General features: G+C 37.2%; 1 protein-coding gene across 4 annotated transcripts in view; it reads left to right on the top strand.

Annotated features, from left to right (window-relative positions):
* LOC129239081 (double-stranded RNA-specific editase Adar) overlaps positions 1–12,812 on the top strand; it is a 35,165-nt gene extending 22,353 nt beyond the window's left edge. For 2 of the 4 annotated variants that reach the window (XM_054874370.1, XM_054874368.1), the window contains exons 8-9: positions 4,719–4,838; positions 12,252–12,533. In XM_054874370.1, the coding sequence (XP_054730345.1) occupies positions 4,719–4,817 (99 nt within the window). In that variant the 3' untranslated portion in view covers positions 4,818–4,838; positions 12,252–12,533. Of the gene's footprint in view, positions 1–4,718; positions 4,839–4,939; positions 5,191–12,251; positions 12,534–12,695 lie in introns of those variants that run through there. The other 2 variants (XR_008581822.1, XM_054874369.1) reach the window with 2 other exon arrangements.
* Positions 12,813–26,456: the final 13,644 nt, after the last annotated feature.

Raw genomic sequence — 26,456 nt, 5'->3', positions numbered from 1 at the left:
CTCTTCAGTTTGAGTAACCGGGCCCTAACTACTATTAATTCGTTTTCCTCTCACATACTCGTCCACCCCGTCGCAGGATTATAATCACTGCACTATGTTTTTTTTAAGTGAAACTTCTTAGGTGTCGATGGACGAGCGAGAATGGAGAGTAAAATTTCAAGGCCATGCAACCTTTTGGGCATTTTCGTTCCGCGAAAGAGAAAAAAGGTATAACGTAGAGGAAACGGAGAGAGAGAGAGCTATACCTTGTATATATCTTAGATTCACTTTAGGCTATTTTTCCTGAGTTTTTCCTTGTAGTTGCTAATTTCTAATGAGAAATAACACTGCCTACTTTTTGGCGCAAACTTGTAGGAAATATATTTTTGGTGCCTACTTTTCGGCGTGATATTTCCTTGGTGCCTACTGTTTGGGGCGTTTTTTGTCCCAATTCTTTTGGCGTTTTTTGGTGCCTACTTTTTGGCGCTTATTTCCGTTTCCTGGCTAGTGCTTGAGCGTACTATAAAGTGCTATCCATTCCGGCGTCGGATTTATTGGTATTGCCTTGCGGTAATTTGTGCCGTTGCTGCGGTCCTGGAATCGCTGCGTTTGTGCGGATGATAAACGCTCGGAGTAGTGCGCGTTTTTGCCACGGTTTGTGTGCGGCGTTTACCTACACCGGTCGACCCTTCTCCGTTTTTTGTAAATTTTTGTCTATTTGTATTCTCTGCAAATGTTGTGAATTTATTTAGATATATATTCTTTCTCTCTCTCTCATTCTCTCTCGTGTCTCTCCCTCTTTCTTTGTCTGCCTTGAAAGTTTCACTTCTGTTACGTGTTCTACGCTACGTGCACTTTTTTTTTAATTTTTAATGTATATATTTTTGTATAGTTCATAATGCAGCAAAAGCCACAAAGTCTCAAACTTTGTACAAAATTTTACATAATTTCAGCAAAAAGTTTGACCTTTTAACCAGAATTTTTAGAATTTTTTCGAGAAGATAGTTTTATAGTCTATTAAATTTTAACATAACAAAGTACAAAATACCATTGAATTTTTTAGGTTTTTTTTTTTGTTGTATGAAAAATACAAAAGAAATTCGAGCCTTTTCTTTGTATGAAAGAAGAGGCGTGACACCTCAGCGAAAAAAAAAATAAGAAATCAACGCTAGTTTGAAGTCCTTTGAAACTTAGACTAAAGTTTATTTGGCTATAAAACTGCTTACCCAGAGAAATCCTAAAAATTCTTATTGAAAGGTGGAAAGCTTTGAAGAAATTTTGAAAGTTTTTTTTTAATTTTGTTTAAAGTTTAAAATCTTGCCTTATGTGCTTTTTGTTGGAGTATGAACTATATTTGTATAAGGAAATGGGTTGTCTTTGAGAAAAAATTGTGGGGTTCTAATTAGGTTAGGTTAGGTTGATCTGGCTGACTGAAAGCCATAACATAGACCTATTGGTCCTTAGTGGTACCAGATGGAGCTTGAACCTTACGTTTCCTTGTAGTAGGCTTCTTGTAATACGTCTGCGTCTTTTGCGAGTCTAAGTAAGCTCTGAAGCTCTTATCCCGAGATACAGCCTAACCTCTCATATTGTCGAGCTCCTAAACATTTCATTCGGGTTCAAGCTAATTAGTAGTGGATAGAGAAAATTTAATAGTACGATGTCATTTCCAGGCAATAGGGCCACTATTTTGTTATGCATTCGTATGCCATTATTAGATTCAGATACTACGATTGACGTATCACGTAATATTGTTGCGTATGATTGCCGATACGAACGCGCCTAATTACATTTTTAGTCTTCAGTCAACTTGTGCCGAACAAACAGGTAAACATCTGATTCCTAGAGTTCAAGTAGGGTTTTTTGCTGATCTTTGAAAAATTCAAGCACATTTTTTGGTTGCTTAGAATTGTCGGTTGGTTCGCATGTTGCTCATCACTTATATCGTGTCCCCTTCGGTAGGCAATGACAATCCTCTAAGTGTATTGTTGCCATGAAAAAGCTCCTCATAAAAAACCATGTGCCGTTCAGAGGCGGCGTGGAACTTTAGCTCCCCTTGAGAGGAAAACTAATTAGCTTTTATTTTAAACAAAATATAATGAAACTTCACGAATATTTTACACATCTTTAACTTATTATAAATGTTTCTATAGAATCATTCAATAAAATTTCTGTTAGCAGCAACAATCTCATCGATTCGAATCCGGAAACGATTGCATGTCCGAATCCAGGGCCGTGGAGAGAGTATTCGGGCCCCGGGGGAAACTTGAGATGCGGGCCCCTTTAAATTATGTCTAATTCATATAATTCGAATTACTCTCGAGCCCGGGCCCCTCTGAAAACTCCGGGCCCGGGGGAAAAAGTACCCGATCCCCGCCCCCCTCTCGTCGAGCCTGTCCGAATCAAATGCTCGTTATTCATATTGACCCTAACGGTATTATTTTCGTCCCTCAGAGAAGAAATGGTGTTATGAGGTTGCTTATTGGTTTCACGCTCACCACGTCCCATACGTAGAAATCCAGGGGATTAAGATCTGGGGAGTTAGGCGGCCATAATTTCGTTGTCATATGGAAATAGAAATTTTCAGCCATCCAAGCTTCTATCGCCATCGCTTTGTGTGAAGGCGCAGAGGAGCAGAGTCCTGCTAAAAGATGTATGGGCTGTCACCGCCGACACTATCAATCCAGGGTTTATCTACTGGATATATCTGAAAATATCTACTCGATTCTTTGAGTAAAGTAGTGTGGTGGCAGGACATGTCCTTTGTTTCTCACACCTACAGTGGTTGGAAGCTTCGTGTGCTTGACAACAAAAACCTCTGTGGGATTGGAACATGACATGTCATTTCTGCGGTTGGTTTTGTGGACTTGGTCAAAATTGGTTTTGCGTCAGAAAACAACCTTAACATCTCATGCGCTTCAGAGTGTTTAGTTTTATTTAATAGGTGTTTTGGACGATTAACTCGTTGTTCTCGTATTTGCTTCGACATAAAAGGTCTTCTGCATGGGATTTCTTTAGGGATAACTCGACGGGAGATCTTTTAGATATATTTTCTTCGACCTAAATTTACTGTGTTCTACTATATGTAATAAAGTAGTAGTAGTTAATACTAGTCCTATTGACTGTCACGACTTCCTTAAATGTATTACATCAGGTTCTATCTCACCTAGATGTTCGCTACCTCATTTTAGGAATTGGTTGAAAGCCAAATTCTTTCAGTCATTTTTCCGCCTTACGGATAAAATATACCTGTAATAGTAGCATTCTTGATTTTATTCGATTCCATTTGATTTCGATGAAGGATGTGCAGCCTTGTCTTTTCAAAGGCACAAGATATTCTCGGTGGCTTAGAGTTAGTGGAAGCTACATCCCAAGCTGACCTCCAATGAAAGCGTGGTGAGATTCGGTTCAATGGAAGCGAAGTTATTGCGTCTAAAGTGTCAGTCTGTTTGTGTCATCTGTACAAAAATGAGTTTCAAACAAAGAGCTAATATCAAATTTTGTTTTAAAATCGGTAAAACGTTTTTCGAAACACTTGAATTGATGAAAAAACTTTCTGGCGATGGTTGTCTAACTCGCGTCACAGTTCTTGAGTGGTTTACACGTTTCAGAGATGATTGTGAGGACATAAACGACAATAAATATACGGGCCGCCCAAAATCAGTAATCGCGGAAAACTCCATCGAAAATGAACCGAAATCATCGTTAAAACTCATGGAATCGGAGTTGAATATCTTCAAAACGTCGATTTATCGCATTTTAATTGCTCATTTGGGCTTGCGAAAGGTCTGTGCCCGTTTCATTCCGCACAAGCTAACTGAGGACCAAAAATTGCTCAGAATTGAACATTCGAAAGATCTCATTAAAGAGGCGAGAAAAGGCGAGAACTTCCTTTATAACATTGTAGCTGGTGATGAAACGTGGTGTTTCCAACATGAACCTAAAACTAAGCGTCAAAGTACCGAATGGAAGGCCTCAGACGAACCACCACCCAAAAAAACGCGGTTGGAGAAGTCAAAAATCAAGTCGATGTTCATTTGTTTTTACGATTCCAAGGGAATTGTCCGCAAGGAGCTCGTCCCAACGGGTCAAAACCTCAATGCAATTTTCTACCTTGGCGTTTTGAAGCGTTTGTTGGATCGCCTTCGTCGAATTCGCCCTGAATACCGCAAAGGAGGAAGCTGGCATGATAATGCATCATCTCATCGATCCACTCTTGTGACTGATTTTTTGACTAGAAATCGCATTTTAACCATCAATCACTCACCGTATTCGCCTGATATGGCTCTCTGTGACTTCTACCTATTGGGAAAATTGCGTTCGTAGAGGCCATCCAAAAGGCTTGTACCGACATCCTGAAGGACATTCCGGTCAATGACCTGAAACACTCTTTCGTAAAGCATCTAGATCTTCAATGTATCATGGCCAGAGGAGACTATTTTGAATAAATAAACTCGAAGTTACCAGCACAAAGCTTCTGTTGTTTCTATTTTAGCTCATTCTTGTTTATTGTGGACTTCACCTTGTAGATATAAACAATAATCACCATAATTTCGGTACCAAAAACATTGAAAATATCCTTTCCTTTCTTATAGTGCCTTTAACTGTGCACCCCATAATTTTTTATTACATTTTTTTTTCTTAAAAACTGTACTCAAAATAAAAATGCTCTATAATTTTCTACAATTTTTTCAAAAGAATAGAAACAACAAATATTAATATTTTTCTCCCACTTACAGATTGCCAAGAAAGAGTTATTTGCGGCTTTTCGACGCGAAGACTTGGGCAGCTGGCTGAAAAAACCAATGGAACAAGATCAATTTGCGCTTCCGGAATGACTCCGTTGTCACCATTTTGTTGTAAGTTTGCATAAGTATACGAGATTTGTCAATTTCGTACGATTTGTATGCGTAATGTTGTTAATCTATAAATTCATGATGTTATGCATTTTTAATGGAAGAATGAAGAAGAAATATTCGACAACAGTCGGTGAGTTGATGACTAGTGATGAGGATCAATTCAAATGGTTCATGAAACGAAACAAAAATATGAATACTTTATATGCTGATGAACTAAATGAAACAATAAAAATACAAATGTTAACATTTCAACGCATGAATAGTGAGGAATCGAGAAATAAGTGGAAGGATTCAGGTGATCAATGGCGTAGGAGCGGTAACGAAGAGAAAGTAGTCAAGAATGCGGTTATGAGAGAACGAAATTTAGATTTAATAAAATTTGTTGCTAAAATAAAGCTTAATATGAATAATTGCTCTAGAATATTTCTAGAATAGAATGTAGCTAATATGCTGGAACTAAGTAAAGCAAGTATTATGGCGTTTTAGTCTGAATCAAAAATAAACTCAAAACACTCCCACAGGCACACACGAACATACATGAACACAAACACAAACTCACACATCGATGATGTCCGCAAAATATGCAATCATAACATAAAATTTTGCTGATAAACTGCAATAAAAGGCATAAATTATAGCTTAAAAAATTTCCTATGCAAAAGTTTTTCAAAGATCTAAATTTAGTCATTTTGTGTTGAGAAAAGCGCATTAGTATTAAATTATAGTGAATTTGATTTTTTTGGTTACACGAATTGATTGTTGTTGTAGAAAAAAAATATATACCTGTTTGTGTAATTTACACGTCAATCGCTTCGCTAAGTGTTTCGCCGAGATTCTCATTCAATTGGCTGCTTTACCTCAAATAGAAGGACCTGCATTTTAAAACATATCCGAATGGCAGTTGGTTTTTATTGGCCGCTGGCAGAAATGTAGTCGGAGGTTTGGCTTTGCTACCTGCCGAGGATTTGCCGTTATAAAAATAACCTTTTTCATATCCACATTGAGCCCAATGAAATGGTATGAAGAAGAAGGCATTTCAAAAACTATGTAGAAGTTTTTTGTTTCTTTAGAGAGACGAAGTGGCTTCACCGCATTGAGATTTAGTGTGGGAACTTGAGCCCAAACTAATGGTATTAGAATAGACCAGCTGGCCTAAGTGGACTCTTTTCCTTTTGTCACTCCTCTCGGGAGCATAGGGCCTCGACAAGACTTGCGTTGGTTTCGTTAATCTATTTGATTTCTGACAGGGTAGGTGATTAGCCTGCCGCTACCAGTCCAAAGTGGTGGAAATGCCCACCTGTCGTTGCTTAGGAACATTGTCTTCTTTACTGCTTGGAGCGCCATCTGTGTTTCACATTTTTCTGCCAGAAGGATCACACAGATGGTTGAGGACTTCGCTAAATTTTGTGTGTCCGTGCTTTTACCGTAGTTGCCCGCTTTTTCTTGCTGGCGCCACTGATGCAATGTTTAACTGTTTGGTTTTGCTTGTTTTAGCAGCTACACTGTAAGTAATGCGCTGACTAGTGTGCGAGAGTCAGGATGGAGTGGATAAGGTTTTGGGTTTGAGGAATGAGATTTTTATTTTTTTTTTAAACAGGGAAATTAGGTAAATTTGGAAAAGTGCGAGGACCGCCGTGCTTTATGTGGGATTCGAACCCACAACCTCTGGGATGGCAGGCTAGTCTAGCTAGACAACCGCGGCCGGTGAAGTGGACTCTTAGAAAGGTTTAACACGTCACCATTGTTGGGTTTTAAGTAGTTACAAAAAAAAATATGTATAACTGAAAAAAATTCCTGACCAGCTTTAAAATAGGTTAGGTTATACTGGCTGGCCGAAGCCACGAAGAGACCTTTTTGGTACATAGCGATACCAGAAAAGAGTCCTGCTTAGCGAAAATATGCATCACCCAAGATGTGGGCACTGTTCGCGAATTTTAGGAGTTGCTCAAGCTCCAGTTCAGGCAGCACCCAGGTAGCATAGTCTAGTTTTCGAGAGAGCCGGACTGTAGCGTAGAAGATGTTCCAGGGTTTCTCTTGTACCCACTTCATGCGCTGCAACCAGGCGGTGCCCTGTTAGTTCTAGTTCCTTCTGAGCTCTACAATTCCTTCTATCGAACTATATAACCGATTTAGTATACCTGTCGTCATATGCGTGTTTACACAGGATCCAGTTAACTTTGCAATTGGTTAGACTAATTAAGCCATCTACTTTTCGCCTCTAGTTTGTTGGATTTAAATTGTGCGGAGGGCCTTAAGCTTTTTTTTTTCTTTATTTACTCATCTTAGGAGCGTAGGGCCTCGTCAAGACTCTTCCATCGTACACGGTTCTGTGCTGTTGTTTTCGCACCCTTCCATGAGATGTCGGCATCTGCTAGTTCGCGCAGCATCGACCTTCTCCAAGTAGTTTTTGGTCGACCGCGACCTCCGCTCCCTTGCGGGTTTCGGTCCAGTGCTATTCTCAAGATGCTATCTGGTGGTTTTCTCAATGTGTGACCTATCCATCGCCAGGCTTAAGTACCTGACTTATTTGATCTACTGCAAGTCTCGCGTCTTCTTTAGCTATTTCGCCTACTATCTCAGTGCCCTCTATGTATTTATGACACGTGATCCAATATACACAAAGTCTGCGGTTATCATAGACATTTTTGGATATTAGACAGTATGATTTTATCGCTTTTATAGCCGCTTGACAGTGGATACAAGCTCTGCTGCTTCCTTTTATAAAGCTCATAACTGGAACCATATAGTCTGAATTGGCCGTAGCTTTCCTAGTAATAGAGCTACGTATCTGCGAGGGTTCTAGAGGTAAGTTGATCGGTTGTTTATAGCCTCAGCTGAGTTTGCAGCCCGATTTTCCGCACAAAGATCAATCGGTGTTAGGTTGAAGACAGTCTTAAGAGCTGCCGTTGGAGTTGATTTCATAGCTCCCGTAATGTAAAGCGAGGAGAGTCGTTGAACTTTTACCAGCGGCTTGAGATATGTATTGTTGTTGCTGTGGTACCAGTAATACAAGCCCCGTCAGTGTAAGGTTTATCACCGGTCGTCTTCGTCTAGCTCATCTAAAGGTAAGCAAACATGCTATTTCGACAGGTTGGGTCCAGAGGAGAGGGGTGTTAGATGAGTGGGTTTTCAGGGGCATGTGAAAAGGTGGTTAGTGTCGTGACCAACTTTTACGGCGCAGTATTGTCGGGATACCTCCGAAGGTTTGCTGGACAGCGTTTTTAACTATATTATGGATACATAAACCGATTATTTTTTCGAGTTCTCGACAGTGTTTAGTTGCGCAGTTGCTTTGGAGAGCCATTCAATTTAGAATTGCAAGGAAATCTTTGGTAAAAAATTACCATTTTGCTAATTTGAAAACTCCAAAGCGTAGTTCAAAGGCCAAAAAGCTTAGCTCCCATCCGAATGATTCGTTTTAAGCAAGGGAATTAAAATTTAGCTCAAACACTGTTTTTGATTCAAGCGCAAAGCCTCAAAATTCCATCTTCCAACACTTGCGTTGTAGAGCATAAATACATGGATGAATCTCAATTGCGCATTAGAACCTCCTTTAGAAATATTGACTTATATGTATAAGTTGTCTGGATGCTTCCCTGAGAGCTCTAACGTTCCATTGTGCTATTCGAGTCCTGGTACGTGTGCCAAATGTCATCATCATAGGTGAGATCGTTTATCCGAGGCTTTGTCTAGTGTCACTAGTCACGCTGCCGCACACTGTCGGAGTGGAGGTCAACATCGTTAAGAGGAAAGCTATGAAAGTCAACCACAATAAAGCAAGACATATAAAGGTTGACGGGTGTCCGTTGGAATTTGTCGAAAGCTTCTGCTGCGGTCTCGGCTGCACTATCACCATAGACGGCGGAGCAGATGAAAATGTCAACTGGAGGCTAAGAAAAGCAAGGACGGCGTATTAAATTCCGAATATTCAGCTCATGTGTGAAGCCAGTGAAACATGGCTGGTCTCCAACACCATCAATAGAAATTGAAATTTTTCTATTATTTGTTTATTCACCTAAGCAGCTCTATCAATACCTCACGAATGGTGCCCCGTCATATTCGCCTTAGTAACCTGAGTCGTTTATGGATTGGCCTGATTACATCGACTATTCAGTGGACCCCTCAAAGAAGTCTAATAGGGGGCTAATTGGCAACTACCAATCTTTGCACACAAGAGCACTTTTTTTTACTGATGGTGTGAACCATAGGTCACTAGAGTCCAGAGCCCATCAAAGATCCGTAATCATGGCTTTGAAGCCGATGTCGTTGTCAGCAGCATTCAAATCAAAACTAATCAAATTATCATTCGCTGCGGATGTTTTTCGGTTTTTGTTGGTTTACTCACTTTGCTGAAAGTATCTCTGGTCATAAAAACCCATTTTTCGGCCTCTTCGTCGCCAAATTCGAGTTGATCTAAGACCCAAACTGAGAAGTTTTCCCGAAGCATTAAAAAATAAAAATAAATAGTTGGCGCGTATACTTCTGTTAGGTGTTTAGGCCAGCTCCTCCTCCTAGTTTTGGTAGCTGAGAAGAGTTGCCTCCTATTTGTGGAGGAGGAACTCGCCTACAGGAGGTACCTACATTTTTAAGTCGACTCCGAACGGCTGCTTACGTTCCTTCAAAATAACTAATTCAATTGGACCTTCTTCTTCTTTCTTAGCATGACAGTCTTGGGTGGACCACTGCTTCCGCAACTATCTTTCTTTAGATTTCTCGATCCGCTGTGAATCGCCACCAGTTTTGTATGTTCATCACTTTGAGGTCATCGTTAACCCAATCTATCCATCTTTTCGTTAGTCTTCCCTTAGTTCGCTTCCCATTCGGTTGCTTCTTGAAGGCGCGTTTTTGTGCTCTTAGCTTTGGCACTCTTTCTACGAGTCCAAGTCAGTGTATTCGTTGGGGTTTTATGTATGTACAATATTTTATGAGGTTTCGCCCCTTTTTAAGGTGTTCAAGTTCTGGATTGTATCGAATACGACATGTGCCATCTGTCAACTTTATTGGGCCATATATTTTTCTCAAAATTTTCCTTTCGAATGTTGCTATTTGGTTCGCGTCATTCATTTTCATCGTCCACACTTCACAGCCGTATGGCAGGATTGGGCGTAGGAGATCATGATAAATACGTAATTTTTGGTTTCTCGGCAGAAGTTTGGACTTAAATAACTTTATCTGTGCGAAGTATGCCCTGTTTGCTGCTGGTTGTCTATCAATTGGATCTTCTAAGCGAATAATCCAATATCTATTCAAAAGTTTAATTCAAGAGATATTAAATTATTGAATTTGATGTGGAGTCGATGTGCCTGGCTTCAATGGCATCCTCTTGGTCTTGGTCACATTCTTGTCTGAACGCGTCTTACAATGAAGGCGACCGTGAATGCTATGCACTTTTAAGGTAGTCTTATGAAATGTTTGTAATCCATTGGTTACAAGCGAGTGTAAGTGGAAGTGGAAGAGTGGAAATAAGTTATCAGAAATTCGTTCTGGTTTTTGTTAATTAGTACCACCTCTCTGAACAATTTTTGGAGTAAATAATAACATCTCTCAAATATCACACTGGCTTACGATTGAGAGTATACAGAAGGTTGCGTAAATCGCGCTACCACCTCTCAGCTCTCAATGTTTTTGCCAGAATCAGGAATTAACCCGCCGTTGGGTATCGGGTCTGTCCAAACTGGCTTTTTCGACTTTGACCGTGAATTTAACATACCTATTTCTATTATAGCTAACGACTTGTGCTTCCAGGTAGCTGCCTCAAATTTAATCTTCTATAGGTTTGTGGATTAAATCTTTTAAAAAGGTTCCTCGAACAGGACGAAAAAAGGTCAGACTCGGGTGACCAAACGAAGGTTTTAAAAAAGGGGTTCAACGGAGGGTTAAACTGTCGTAATTATAATTTTTTTTAATTTATTTAAAACCGCTTTTGTAATTTCTTGTATTTAAAAAAAATTTTAAAACAAATCAAAATTAAAAACAAAAAATTTAAAAACTATTTTTTTTCTTTCTAGTACCTTTTCTAATATTTTCCTTGTTTTGCTTACAAATTCCCGCCATTCTTTCACACACCTTATCTATAATTCAGTCATGGCAAGGTTACATTAGGTTAGGTTAGGTTAAAATGGTTACCCAGAGGGTAGGCACACTTGGACCAAGAAATCAAATTCATTTGTGATACCATTGCATGGGATATAAGTTGAAGGAAACCGATAGGACGAAAGGAGTTGAGAGGGGGAGGGAAGTATGGGTATTTGTGGATTTCGAACGATGACTGAATTGCGGTTGCGCTTTATGCTGCTGATGAGCTTCTTCGGATGTTTGACATCAGCAGGCGTAGGAAAGAAGTGAGAACCAAGATACTTAAATAAATCTTAGTCTCGCGAGATCAGAACAGTTAAGGAGAAGGTGCTTAGCTGATTCCACCTCATCCTTCATATATTTAACGCAAAATGGACTCGAAATCTCACTAAGTCACACGGCATGCACACCTCGCGGATAGTGACCTGTGGGGACACCCATGAAATTTGAGAGCTGAGATTTTTTCGCCTTCAGAAGATCCCTCGAACGCTTTCCATTCACACGCGCCCAGAAGGGTTTCGTGACCTTACAAGTTTGTGCACTTGGGCAGCGCTCGCTAAGTTGACGCGAAGCCCATTGTTTCATTCATTTCTCCAATTCAATTCGCGTTATCTGCATTTTATCATTCCTGATATTGACTGACGGTCCAGATTCTCGGTAGCTGTGAAGAGTTGCCAGTGTCGAAGTTAAAAAGAGGCTTGAGTTAGAATGACCCTTTGTCTGCTATTTAATTAGACGCGGAAGACTAAAAGGTGCCACAAAATTAAGCACCCTATCGAAAAATTTATAATTGTTGTCACTTGAACTAGACAGCTGCCGTGTGCAAACGAACAACCCATCAAGTGCGTAAAGTGCAAAATAAAGATTTTCATCACTTAACCCACCTTTGGTCACCTATTTTAAAACCTTTCGTTGGGTAACCGGGTTTGGACTTCTTTTTGCCTGTTCAAATATCCTTTTAAAAAGGTTATATCCACAAATCGATAGAAAATTAAATTTTAGGTGCTACCTAGAAGCTCAAGTCGTCAGCTACAATATAATAGAAATAGGTTAAATTCAAGTCCAAAGTCCAAAAAGTCTGACCAGACCCGGGTGCCCAACGGAGTGTTAAAATCATTTTTTTTTAGTAAAAACAGCGAAAACAACATTCGATATTCTTAAATGTGTCCCTCCCTTCACATATTTTCCATTTCAATTTTTTTTATTATTTTTATTTTTTTTTTTATTTGTTTTGACCCTTCCATGTTCTTTACTTCCCTGTTCATTTTTATCAAATTCTTATTTTTATTTTTGTTTCCAATTTATTATTTTGTACATATATTTTTTGTCTCCTTCCAGATTGTTTGTATTTGTTAGTGTTCCGAGTGGCGTGTTAATGGAGAGAGCTGCGTAACAGTATAAGTGCCAGTAAAGAAGAGCGAAGCGACCAAATCCCATTTAATAAAAATCTTTACGCGTGTGGAATTCATTTTAGATGATATGACTCGATTGCAGAGTGCCGTAGACTTTTTTGTATTTCATGTAATTGCTTACTGTAAAATGTTTGTTTGTATTTAGAATTCAAGTCAATAGTGCCGTCTAAGTCAATAGATTTTCGCATTGTGAATGTGCGTACTCTTACATGTTTTGTAAAGATTTTGTTCAGTGGATTTTTTATATAATATTTTATTATATTAAATTATATTTTTTATTATTATCTTACTTTATTACAACATTTTTTTTATTAATTATATCTTTTTAATAATTATTTTTTGTCTTTATTTTTCCACCATTTTCTATCAGTGGACTCAAACCCTTCAACGCCTCGAATTTATGTCCGCAAAGTCATTTATGTGTCTATTCCAGCTAAGTTTTGTTATAAGAAACAGAGATTTGGTCAGTGTGAATTTCCAAAAAAATTTTAAATATCTGAGGAGGTTCAGTCAATGTATAAATTTGAAAAAAAAATTTGGAGAGATTTGGTCAGTGTGAAAATTTAAAAAATTTTGTTTAATATTTGAGGAGGTTCAGCCGATCTAAAAATTGTATGAAAATTTAAAAATTAAAATTTTTGAAAAACAATCAGTGTAAAAATTTCAAAAAAAATGTTAAGAAATTTTTCAGGAGGCTCGGCCAAGTAAAAATTTAAAATTTCCAATTTGTAAAGATCGATCAATGTAAAAATTTAAAAAAAAATTTTGAAGAGATTTGGTCAGTGTGAAAATTCAAAAATTCAAAAAAAAATTTTTTTTTTAATTTTAATATTTGACAAGGTTCGGCCAATGTAAAAATTTTATGAAAATTTAAAAATTAAAATTTTTGAATGTAATCAATATAAAAATTTCAAAAAAAAAAAAAATTTAAGAAATTTCTCAGTGTGAAAATTCAAAAAAATTAAATTTTTTTTAATTTTTCAGGAGACTCGGCCAAGTAAAAATTTCAATTTTCCAATTTGTGAAGATCGATCAATGTAAAAATTTCAAAAAAAAAAAAATAAAAAAAATTTTATAAATTTGATCAGTGTGAAAATTTTTAAAATTTTAAATATTTGAGGAGGTTCGGTTAATGTATAAATTAAAAAAAAATTCAGATTTAAAATTTTTGAAGATCAATGTAAAAAGTTCCAAAAAAAATTTTAAGAGATTTGGTCAGTGTGAAAATTCAAAAAAAAATTTAATATTTGAGGAGGCTCGGCCAATGTAAAAGTTAAAAAAAAAAATCAAATTTCAAATTTGTGAAGATCGACCGATGTAAAAGTTAAAAAAAAAATCAAATTTCAAATTTGTGAAGTTCGACCGATGTAAAAATTGAAAAAAAAAAAATTTGAATAGATTTGGTCTATGTACAAATTTTTAAAATTTTAAATTTTGAGGAAGTTCGGCCAACGAATAAAAATTCCAAGAGAATTTAAAAATTCAATTTTTTTAAGATCAATCAGTGCACAAGTTTATAAAAAATTTGGTCACTGAAAAAATTTCAAAAAAAAAAAAAATTTTTAATAGATTTAGTCTATGTGAAAATTTATAAAATTTTTAATATTTTAGGAGGTTTTGCCAACGAAAAAAATTTCGAGAGAATTAAAAAATTCAAATTTTTGAATATCAGCCAGTGTAAAAATTTCAAAATATATTTTTAAGAAATTTGGTCAGTATGAAATTTTGAAAAAAAATTTAAAATTTTAAATTTTTGAGAAAGTTCGGCCAATGTAAAAATTCCAAATTTCCTATTTGTGAAGATCGACCGACATAAAAGTTCAAAAAAAAAACTTGAATAGATTTGGCCAATGTGAAAATTCTTAAAATTTTAAATATTTGAGGAGGTGCGGCCAATGTAAAAATTGCAAAAAAAAAAAAATCTAATTTATTAACGAAGTTCGCCCAATGTAAAAACTTGAAAAAACATTTTTTTTGTTTTGTTGGCTCATACCATGAAATTTTAAAAAAGCGAACCAAGAAGCATCGTGAGATTTGCTAACCCCTAAAACTCCCAGACTAAGAAGCCTCAGGTGTTCGAAGCTCTGAAAATAAAAGCGTAGATAGTCAAGGAGGAAAGGCGAGAAGTGACAGAGAGAAAAGGTTAAGATAGAATAGAGACAGATACAGAGATAGTTAGTTCTGTGAGAATTTGTCAGATTCTTTGGCAAATCTGAAAATATCTCCTAGTTGGAGAGAACAAGTTTCACTCCTTCTCATGACATCGGAACCCAAAATACCTAGCCTTGCACTCACAGAGAAAATGCTCAATGCTATACGCCTCCCCTAAGTGAGGCAGGCAAATCGGACCCGCAATGATTCCAATGGTTGACCCCATGGGCTGTGTCCTATAATAATACCGACCATCAACCGAAGAAAGTTTTAGACGAAAGAAGTTTTAGATGAAAGTTCGACAGTTTTCTTTTCGGCCTTGTCACGAAACACTTTGCAGTTTTGCAGCGTTCTAGACCGGACCATCGCTCTTTATGTAAGTTGTATAGATATTCGCTGATCCGATTCATGGTACTCGCAGAACTGATTCCTGCTCTGCTCCCTGTTGGGTAACCACTGATCAACAATTGGTCAATTCATCGCCAATTTGACTTCCTTTAACCACGCAGTCTTGATACCCATATAAGTACAAGCTTATTCCGTCCTGCCACAGATTTAAGCTTCTTCTTACATTCTTGAACAATTTTTGATGTTCGCTTTACGTTCTTCAGGGTCTTCTGTGGAGCCTGACTGTCACTACTAAAGACTTCAATCTGTTTCCCGCTCCATCAAGTTCATAAGCTCTCTCTTTCCAAGTTTAGGGGTATCATGTAAGGGGTATCAGAAGTCCTCTCTATTTAGGTTTAGGAACCTATGTGATGCTCTTCTGGAGGAAAGAATAAACTGTTTAGCTTCTGTACTGCCAGCCTTTGAGGACTTTGCTGGGCCTACAAAGGGATTCTGGTCCATTTAATTTTGAAATAGCGCCTAATTTTGGTAGGCACAGCTCCTTTTCGTTGCTTTCATCTCCTTCAAATCCTGCTACCCAGTCCAACAAAATGCTGTTTCTCGCTTCCAGGATATTGAGGAGAGTGAAGCATTCCTCAACAAGTTTGGAAGTTGTTATGCTCAAGTCTGCGAGTGAATAAAGTTCTCGAAGTCTTGACGACAGTGTCCAAAATACTTGTTCCACTTCACATAAAATCGGTAAACCAAATTTTTTTTTTGTCGGGACAACTAGTACAGCACTCAGACACAATTAAGTCCATTGTACTGCATTCTTTAAATCTCCGAAGGAATCTGTCGTGCCAAGGCGCCAAGGTGGTCGCTTCTTAACACATCAGTGCCAAAGACCTAAAATCTGATTCGAGCGAAGGCGGGGGAAACGCTCAGGAAGTGATCCGCCGTCTCATTCTCCTCTCCACATGCTGGGCAGAGTACATTGTCTGAGATGCCTACCTTTTCCATGTGCTTCACCCACAGAAATTGGCTCGTCATCAGTCCAACCAGCCGTCTGCAGTCCCTTCTGCTTAATGACCGAAGGATTTGCGATAGTTGGTCGGATATGACACGCAACACCAGTTTAGTCCATCTGCAGCCTCTCTCAACCTGCCAAGCTCGCTTGTGGGTTGTAGTAACCCATTTGCTAACTGGTCACAGAGACATTGCAGGAAACTGCGAAGCCGACGAGCTGGCCAGACAGGGGACCTGTGAGGCAATGTGTCCGCGAAAGGAGAGGATCGGGATCCCCTTGACAACCTGCGCTCTACTCCTGGAAGGATGGGCTATGCACCAACTCAGTGAACGCTGGGCAAGTACACGAACGTGTAGGGTCGCGAAGTCCTTCTGGCCACGTTTGGATAGGAGGCGTTCGAGGGATATCCTGGGGATGACAAAATGTCATCTCTCAAATTTCGTGGGCATCATCACGGGACACTGTCCGCGAGGTACATATGCCGTGAGACTCGGAATTACTTCGAGTCCTTTTTGCGTCAGCTGTATGGAGGATGAGGTGGAATCATCTCAGCACCTGCTCTTTAGCTGCCCAGCCTTCGCGGGACTAAGATTCAAGTATCTTGGCTCTCACTTCTTTTCTGCGCCTGCTGATATAGCAGGTGTTGATAACAAAAATCTGATGAACTACATCAGCAGCATAATGAGGTTAACACAACCAAACTATTTCGTCCAAGTGGGCCCTACCCTCTGGGCAACCATTACAACCTAACCCATTTGCTAACCGTTGGTTTTGATGGCTGCAGAAGCCACATACTTAATGCTTAAAACAAGTGAAATTGAGAGCTTGATCACGTGTGGCAAATAATTTCCATTATCGTCGCATATTTTTTAAAAATCAACAAAAGACGTAACGAAACAGCACAAAAATTACTGTACGAGACGAGACGTATATCAAAAATTTAAAATTCACTTATACTCGATTCGCACTCATTTTGACATTTAGCATTGAGTAAATAAATGGAGTAAATTGAGTAAAATAAATGGAGTACAAATCTCTAATCAATAATTTTTGTGCTATAGAAAGATATAAGGCAAATCAACGCATCGAGTTATAGAAACGAACAAATATGTCTTTGCTAAAAACGTTTTGGTTAGTGGGCCAGAGTGCGCTGAATCGGCAAAAACAAATTATTTTTTCACTGATTTTATCATCGCTTCAAGTGTGCACTCTGACGCCAGCCTTATATGAGTTTGGATAAGTTTTACATCGCTTAATTTTAGATGAAATGTTATTTGTAAGGTGCGTTTCATAATCATACGACATCCCTAATTTTTCAAAGTATTTTAATTTATAGGTTTCAGGGGAAAATAAAAAATTTACACATCGATTAAAGTAACAAAACTTTTCTGTTACATTACAGAATTTAGAGCTTTTTTCAAGATATTACTTAAAAAAAATTTTTAGCAAACAAGTATTTCCAGGTATTTCAAAATTATAAGACATTGTTTAATTAAAGTGATCGTTTAACAAAAGTACACTTTTTCCGAATTTTTTTTCGAATTCGCAGCTTTTCTTATGATTGCTCGCTGTTCTCGACTTGATAGTGATAATTTTCTTCCAACGGGCTTCAAAATGCTGTAATTCTCAGGACTCCGTAAAAAATTCCGGATAACACAACGACTTCTGCCTGTTTTGTTTTTCTGCAATTAATTTGATTGTCAAGCCTGAATCCTTGTAGGCCAAAATTTTTCCACGCTCCTCTTGTAATAATATTGAACCCCTCGGGATTTTAGGTTAAATTGAATAAAATTATAATTAAAGTCATATCATTATGGAACGCCGAAAAGACTAGCAAAAGCGCAGCTTCTTGGAAAAAGATAACGGTTCTACAAAATAGAGTGAGCTTTCGCACCAGAAACAATTGATGGAGGCCTTAAGTCTATAACTGTTAAAATGACGCCAATAAAATCTGCTGCGGAAAGTAAAAGTGAGTTAAAAAATGATATACCAAAGGTGTCTTATGATTATGAAACGCACCTTAGTTTTAATCTTCGCAAATTTATTAAGTGAAACTATGAGTTTAATATGCTTTATTAATATTGATTAAGTTTTTTTCATTGTAAATTAATTTTATTTGTTTCTTTAATGTATTTGTTTTGTGATGTGTGGAGAATAAAAATGATTAAAAATAATTTTCCAAATGATGATATTTTTTTATTATTTATAAATTAAAAAACTTTAATCTAAATTTTGTATAAATGCAAATCTAAGTCGTAAAAAGACGACGTCATTATACAATTTTTTTTTTTTTTGTGGTTTATATGCCTACCTACCTCTTGGCCATGCAAAGCGTACCACCTCACTTTTTGCGCTTTTTCCCCAAGTATTGCGGTTTAATGTACCAAATCTTTCTGAAAATTAAGACATCTGTTTTTTTGTTTTTCCTTGTTCACTCTCGGGAACACAGGGCCTCGACAAGACTCCTCAATCGTAAACGGTTGCTGTTGTTTTTGCACCGTCCCATGAGATGTCGGCATTTGCTAGTTCGCGCAACATCGACCTTCTCCAAGTGTTTTTTAGTTGACCGCGACCTCTGCTTCCTTGCGGGTTCTCGTCCAGTGCCATTCTCATGATGCTAGCTGGTGGTTTTCTAAGCGTGTGACCTATCCATCGCCACTTTCTGCATTTGATTTGCGTAAGGATGGGTTACTCGTTCGTTAATCTCCTGAGAGCGTCGATACTGATGGTGTTTGACAAAAATATTCTGTGGATGAAGCGGAGATATTTGTTGACATCTACAAAATAGAAAATAATGATTCATAAATGATTTTATAATTTTTCGACCAAAAATTAATTAAGTTTTAACTATGAAGATAATTTTTCTGTTATGCGAATTTTTATTGTACATTCAAATTTTATGTTTTGCGTTTGTTTTGCGTTATAAAAATTTTATAAATATTTTAGTAAATGCTCAAATATGCTTGGCGGCAATAACTGCTGGGCCCGAGCAGGCATTGAAGCAACGAGGCTTTCCAGCATTTCGTTTTGAATTTCCTGTTCCCATACCTTGTTAAATACTTTTCAGTTCTGCCTTAAAGTCTTGAGCCTAATCGTGTTCAAGTCGGGATAATTTCCTGGTCACGCCATATGCGATATTCTGAAATCGACAGACATTTTCTGCGCCTGTACGAAATAAAGTTGCAACAGATGACAATTCTCTTAACCATAAACATGGGAATGTATCGTTGATTAAATATCGTATAAAAACTTAACGAATTTGGCCGATGGCATGGTGCGTAGTCGTCCCGAAAGATGGCCACAGTAGAATACCCATAATTTCTTCATCTACGACGGGAACGATACAATTCGATATAACTTCTCTATACTGTTGGGAGTTCACAATTCCATCAACAAAGAGTAAAGGACCCGTATATAGAAAGAAATGCATGTCCAGACCATTTGGCTTTCAGGATACTTAACCGTTCTTGTCACACAATTACCATTAAATAGTTTCCCTGGAAACCGACGGATATACGGTAAACGGACGTGCAAGTGCAAATGAAATCTGTTTTCATCCGACCATATTAGAATTTTCCACTGCTCCAAGGATCAGCAGTGCTGCAACCAGAATTCCAGGCCAACAGGAACAGGCGGGCTTCGGAGCGAACCGTTCATGCATCGACCACATCAAAAGTCTCAGAGTTTTCATTGAACAGTCAGTTGAATGGATGACCCCGCTCTACCTCATCTTCATAGACTTCCAAAAAGCATTCGGTACTTAACATCACGCCGCTATTCGTAACGCCCTCGAGTGCACAGGGATCCCATCGAAATTGATTCAACTCGTCGAGGCACTTTACACGGATGCAAGCTGTCGGATAATGCATGAGAAACTTTTGGGTGATAAAATCCCTATATTAGCAGGGGTATGACAAGGATGTGTTCTCTCGCCACTTCTCTTTAACATCGTTTTGGAGGTTGTCATGAAAAATGCCTCGTCATCTGGAGGCGGTATTACCTGGCGACTGCAAGGGCGCCTAGCACATTTTGACTATGCAGATGACATCTGTCTTCTGTCACACAACTATCTTGACATGGCAGCGAAGATTCGAACAGTGCGAGAAGCAGCTGAGACAGCCGGTCCAAAGATCAATATCCAGAAGACCCAAGTTAGGGAATTGCGCAAAATTTCTCAATTGATGGTATCGATCCCGAAGATGTATAATCTTTCTGCTATTTTGGCAGGTTTACATCTGTCTCTGGAGTTTCGAGCGATGACAACAAAAGTCGAATAAAGGAATCTGTGGCGGCTCTCTGCAAGCAATTTGGAACGCATTTCATGGCGCACAAAATTGCGAATTTTTAATTCCAATATAAAGACGAGTTTACTTTATGGTTGTGAATCGTGGAATGCGACGTCAACTGACACCAGTTTTTGTAAACAGATGCCTTCGAAAAATTCTCAAAACATTCTGGCCAATACTATCAGAGATCCGAAAGAGAAAATGGTGCTGGATTGGCGATGTTCTACGCAAAGAAAATGATGACCATTGACTGGAGCCTCCAAGGAAGCCGCAAACGTGGAAGATCAGCGAATACCTGGAGACGTTTGCTGGAGTCAGAAACTCGCGCCATGCAGCTTGACTGTAATGAAGTTAAGGGATTGGCGAAAAAAGGAGCGGTATGAAAGAAATTCGTTGTGGCTTTATGTGCCACACTGGAACTTTAGGTAATTAATATGATAGAGGGCCAGTTACGTTGCGTTTTGTACCCATTCCTTGATCATTCGACCCATTCGATGATCATGGCTCTTTTTTTTTTGAGTAGATTTATTACTGTTGGATGACTACATCCAACTTTTCTCGCTAGCTTCCGAATAGGCTCTCGTTTTTTTTTAATGTAAAAATAATCAATTTTTGATCGCGGGCTTAATTGCTTATATTTAGCGCACATTTTTTAAGTCGGATTTCTCACAAACTCCTAAAATGTCAATTGTCAATATTTTGCACATCGATACAAATAGAAGCACTTGCGTAGATGAAAATAAAAATTTAAATCTTTTCAACTAGAAGCGTCGTTATCTACAGTGGAAATGCATATTTACACGAAAAAATTTACTGCTAAGGTGCCCACGGGTGTCACCAATGGGAAAGATTTATAATTTTTGTAAATGGCATATTTGGCGCGAGTGAATTAGACAGCTGCAGTATACAAATAGATAAGCAATGGAGCGTGTAGAGGTCAACATAAAGATTTTTTTTAGTAAAACAGATATTCAAAAAAAAAAAAAATAGATGATTAATTTTGCACCACTTTGTGCTTTGTCCCTTTGATATTTAGTTCGTAAATTCAAAGAAAAAATACACAAAATCCAGTGCCAGCTCTCAAAATCATTTTTTTGATATTTCGTAAAAATTTTATTCAAACACAAAAATGAATGATTAATTTTGCGCCACCTTGTATTTAAAAAAAAAAAAACAAAATAAAGGCACAAAATCCAGTGCCATCACTCGATATCATTTTTTTTTTTGATATTATATTTCGTAAAAATTTTATTGAAACACAAAAATGTATGACTAATTTTGCGCCACCTTGTATTTCATAGAAAAAATGCACAAAAATAAGCGCCATCACTCAAAATAATTTTTTTTGGTATTTCGTAAAAATTTTATTCAAAAGCAAAATTGGATGATTAATTTTGCGCCACCTTGCATTTCAAAAAAAAACAAAAATACACAAAAACAAGCGCCAACACTCAAAATATTTTTTTTGGTATTCGTAAAAATTGTATTCAAAAACAAAATTGGATGATTAATTACTTTTGGTATTTGGTAAAAATTTTATTCAAACACAAAAATGGGTGATTAATTTTGCGCCACCTTGTGCTTAACCAATTTAATATTTAGTTCGTAAATTAAAGCATATAATTTGTAAACCTAAATTTTTTCATTATTTCATCATTCATTTAATAATAATTTTGTGTCTGTCGTGTGCCCAATGGCAGGACTTCGACCTAAAAGTTACCTTATTTACCTTAACTAGCCGTTTGTGGCCAAGTCTGACTTGTACGTACATGAATATGTGTATATGTATGTGTGTATGTATGCATGCAAGTATGTGTGGTGACATTGACACTGAAGACAAGTGATGTATATTAATTTAACGAAAAATAGTAATTTAAAACTTAGTAGAATGAGTAGCGAGTAGGATGAGTTTTACTAAAAACCAAAAAAATAAATAAATAGTAAAGCATTAAATACGTAATTAAAATTTTAAAATACATACATATAAAAAGCTAATATTTATACATACACATTTACTTATGCATAAGTGCTTATGTAGGTATGTACATATCGACATACGCCAAGTCAATGTTTGGGCAAATAAGTTTTAAAATCGGAGTAATGAGCAGCAAAGCGACGTACCAACTGGCATGCACACACACACACACACATACCCATGCATGCATACAATTTATACGTATATACATATATGTATGTGCATATGACAGCGCAGCCGCAAACGCAAACTACAGGTAGCCCTCCTGCAGCATGGCATCTTAGCTCACGGTTTCGCTCTAACACGAAAAGAATTGCAAAAACCTTGGTAAGTACTGTACTTCTACAGCCGCTGCGAGGCTTGCCGTCCCGTCTTGAAGATGCAGTGTTGCCACCGAGATGTATACAGTTCTATCTCAGTGAGTGTTGGAGAAATTAATTCTCTCATCTCCGAGCCGCGGTGTGTTAAGGAATAACTTTTTAAATTAGGTTTCAGTCCCAAGCCATGTCCATTGGAGGGTGTGGAGCTTTATCCACTGCGTGTAACTGGTTCCAGGCGACCAGACAGGCGCAGTATCGTTTAGAACTGGCCGGCCAATTGCCTTAAATGTCGATAGCATCAATCCTTAGTCTTTGCCGCAAGTGCTGCCGGCAAGCGATTTGAGAACCTTGTTGCGATTTTAGACTTAAGTGGCGGTTGGCAGTTGCGGTTGTGTGTCAAAGGTCACACCCAAAATTTTGGGATTGTTTACTGTCGAGATTGGTGTGTCATCGACTTTTACCTTGAGTTGCAGTTTGACCTCCTTTGTCCAGGTGGTAAAGAGGGTCGCCGTGGACTTAGTGGGGGAAAGTTGGAGATTCCTCGCAGTGAAAAAGCGAGAAAGATCGTTGAGGTAGATTTCACTTTGGCGCACAGGCCATCAATGTCGTTGATAAGGCCCAATCAGTTGGTTGATGATGGGTGACGACGAAGAAATTTATTAAATTAGGTTGTGTTAAATTAAAATAATACCTATTGTTTTTTGTTTTTTTTTTTTTGTTTTGTGTTGAGCGTATATTTATATTTTTAGTAAAAATTTAATTCTTTATGAATTAAAGAATTAAAAAAAAGGTTTTTTAATAAGTTTTCGGAGCATAACGCTCGTTTTTGTTCTGGCTTTGGGTCTCATGCAACACGGTTTCACACCACACCGCATTTCCAGGGAACCTATCTACCGTCACATAGGAGGGTTACCTGTACTTCATATTCGTTGAGGTTATAAAATGCGTTTCTTCTCGAAATTTTCAGTTAAATAAAGGGTTTTCCAATATCAGGTGTTAGGTGTTAAACAGGAGAGATGATTAACGATTTTTTATGGGCGGACTTGGATGGTATTAATCTGGACAACGTTTATTGTCAACAAGACGGCACTACGTCCCACTCAAGCAACGAAACCATTGATCTTTTACGGGAAAAGTTTCCGGTTATCTCTCGAAGAGGAAATCACAATTGTCCACCGAGATCTTGTGATTTAACACCTTGTGACTTTTTTCTTTGTGGCCACGTGAAAGAGAAGGTCTACGTCAACAGCCTAGGGTCGATTCAAGACCTCAAAGATGGAATTCGTGAGGCTATCGAGGACATAGGGCAGACACTTTGCAATTCGGTTATGGAAAATTTCATGAAAAGGATATTGTCCTGTAAGCGTGGCCGTGGTGGTCATTTGCTTGATGTTATTTTCCACTATTAACGGCATACCTTCCTCTTTATAATGAAATAAACATCCGATCATTTATATTATATTAAAAAATAGCATTTTTCTTTGAATATCAAAATAACACCTCTTAGTGGAAAATTCTATACGATGCTTTGGGAAATCTTGAATATTAGCAAAAAAAATATATATAACGGGACACAAATTAGCTACATACATATACATATAGTTGGTTATAAATATATAGGAGTGAAAGGTGTATAGATCACATTTTCCACATTACAACTACAACAACTATGCTAAACCTTTACAAAAGCAACCTTATCATGAAATATCAAAAGATCGCTAACACCCATGCGCATATTTAGGCACTTACATACACTCACATTAACCGATATACGCATTCACATACATACACACTCACACACTTACATATATAAAAAATATATATATACATATATATGAAATTATATGAATTCGATCTTATAATAAAATACTGTGATACTAAATTTTACTAGTACTTCCAGCATAGCTGCATTTTATCCATTCTAAAATATTCTAAAAGCTTACATTATATTGACGCATCGACGCATTGGCGCATTAGAAATACATACATACAAAACTCTGTAACAAGGAGAAGAAGAACAAGCACGACTCAATGTATTGTTTGGTGGTCGCATCTGTCAAATGGCGGCTGCGTATTACAAGTCTTGCAATGCGCGTCGGCAAAAGTAACGTAACGCAACGTAACGTAACGTAACGATTTAGTAGAAATGATTAAGAAATTGTTGAATTAGGCAAACCCAAAACAAAGAAAAAGAAAAAAATGAAAACAGAAACAGTAAAAAATCAACAAAATAAATTAATCAAATAATTATTACTAAAACTTAGCTATTAACTCAACCCTTCCACTAAAAAAAAAAAAACAAAAACATAAAATGAAAAATGAAAATTAACTATTATAGAAATATCTACAAAAAATGGGCGCTTTAAAGGGCGCAGAAAGTAAAAATTATTAAAATCTAAACCAAATAGTACGAAAATATAAATATTTTATCTGATAATTAACGATTTGCAGGCGAGCGAGAGAGTCAAATTCTTTTCTTAAGAACAAAGCGCAGTCGGAAATAATATTTTAAGCTAAATAAATACACACACACACACACACAAATGTAAACAGTATAGTAAACAAATTGAGAAAAATGTAATGAAAACAAAGGTAATGAAAAACAAAAACAACATTTGAAAAAAAAATTTAAAATTAAAAAGAAGTAATCAATCAGCTGAGTCCTGAGTGTACGTTCAGCTGGGTATACGAGCGCATACTTTTGCGTCTTAAGCGCGTATAAATTTGTCTAAGAGCGCACATAGTGCTATATTTTTCAAAGTAATTATGGCTAAAGCAAGAAATTATAGAGTACAATTTCGAAAAAAAAGTAAACAAGAAATAGTAACAACGCATACGAAATAATATTTAAAAAAAATTAATATAAATAAAATATTATTTAAAAAATAATAATATCAAAAAGAAAAAAATATTTAAAAACCAAAAATCCGTAATAGGCCTAAATTTTTATTGAAATTTGTTGAAAATTGTATAGTGTGGCAAATGCTTGATTTTTTTTTTAATCCTAAAAAAGAACGAGGTAAATAATGCATGAAAATAGTAAGCACAGCCAGTGTACTTCACTTCTAATTCTAAATAACTTTTAGAATTTAAATTTAAATATTTGTGCTATCTTAAATAACAGTTTAAAAAAAAGGAAATGGAAATTCAGCAGTGGTACAGTGAGTGCTCAATAATACTAATTTTAATTAATTTTTTTTTATTTCATTTTTAATGATTGCCTTTCTTTGTTATGGTTACTTCCAAATAATTCAAAAGCAGATAAAACCGTTACAATTTTTCCAAAACAAAAAAAAATTGTTCGACATGGATGAAAATTCCTGAAGTCAGTCAGCAGACAGTCAATAATGCATCAATGCCATCGGTTGTCCAACACACGATCAAACTTATATAAATACAATAAGAAATATACTCATAAGCTAGCCAAACAAAATTAAGCGAATGTGGGTTCAAGGACATTCGGGGATTACCGGCAATGAAAATGCTGATGCCGCGGCAAGAAGCGTTTCTAATCTACCGTCAATGCTTCATAAATTACCATCAATGCTTTATAAATGCTACTCTAAAAGTGACATCCTTCTAGAGATTAAAAAACAACGGCGCATTTATCTGTTAGATAACTGGAAAAACTACCATCACCACTACGCTTTCTTAAATCCATCTAGATCAAAGATATCACTTCCTTCCGACCTTCCATTAAAAGTTCTCAAACCGTACTCGCGCCTACGTCTGGGCCACACTATTCTCACGCATGCACACCTCTTCCAACGTACGCTGCTAGGCGATTGGCCCTTTGGTGACGAAACCGCAACCTTAGATCACATTCTACAATATTGTCGAAATTTACACACCTCCAGACAACAATTCTTTGGATCCTCTCCCGCGCTGGATTTTCTTAAAGAGCCATCTGCAAGTAATATAATATACTGACTGTCTACAAATTTCTAAAAGCCAACGACTTGTTAAGACGATCTAAAATTTTAGCTTACATTTACCTCTGCTTATTTTACTTAGTTATAAGCATTTAAATAATTACTTGACGTTA

The sequence above is a fragment of the Anastrepha obliqua genome, chromosome 2, assembly GCF_027943255.1.
Source record: "Anastrepha obliqua isolate idAnaObli1 chromosome 2, idAnaObli1_1.0, whole genome shotgun sequence".
In the NCBI taxonomy this organism is placed as follows: domain Eukaryota; kingdom Metazoa; phylum Arthropoda; class Insecta; order Diptera; family Tephritidae; genus Anastrepha; species Anastrepha obliqua.
Note: the sequence above shows the minus strand (reverse complement) of the source record. Positions and strands in the feature narration are given on the sequence as shown.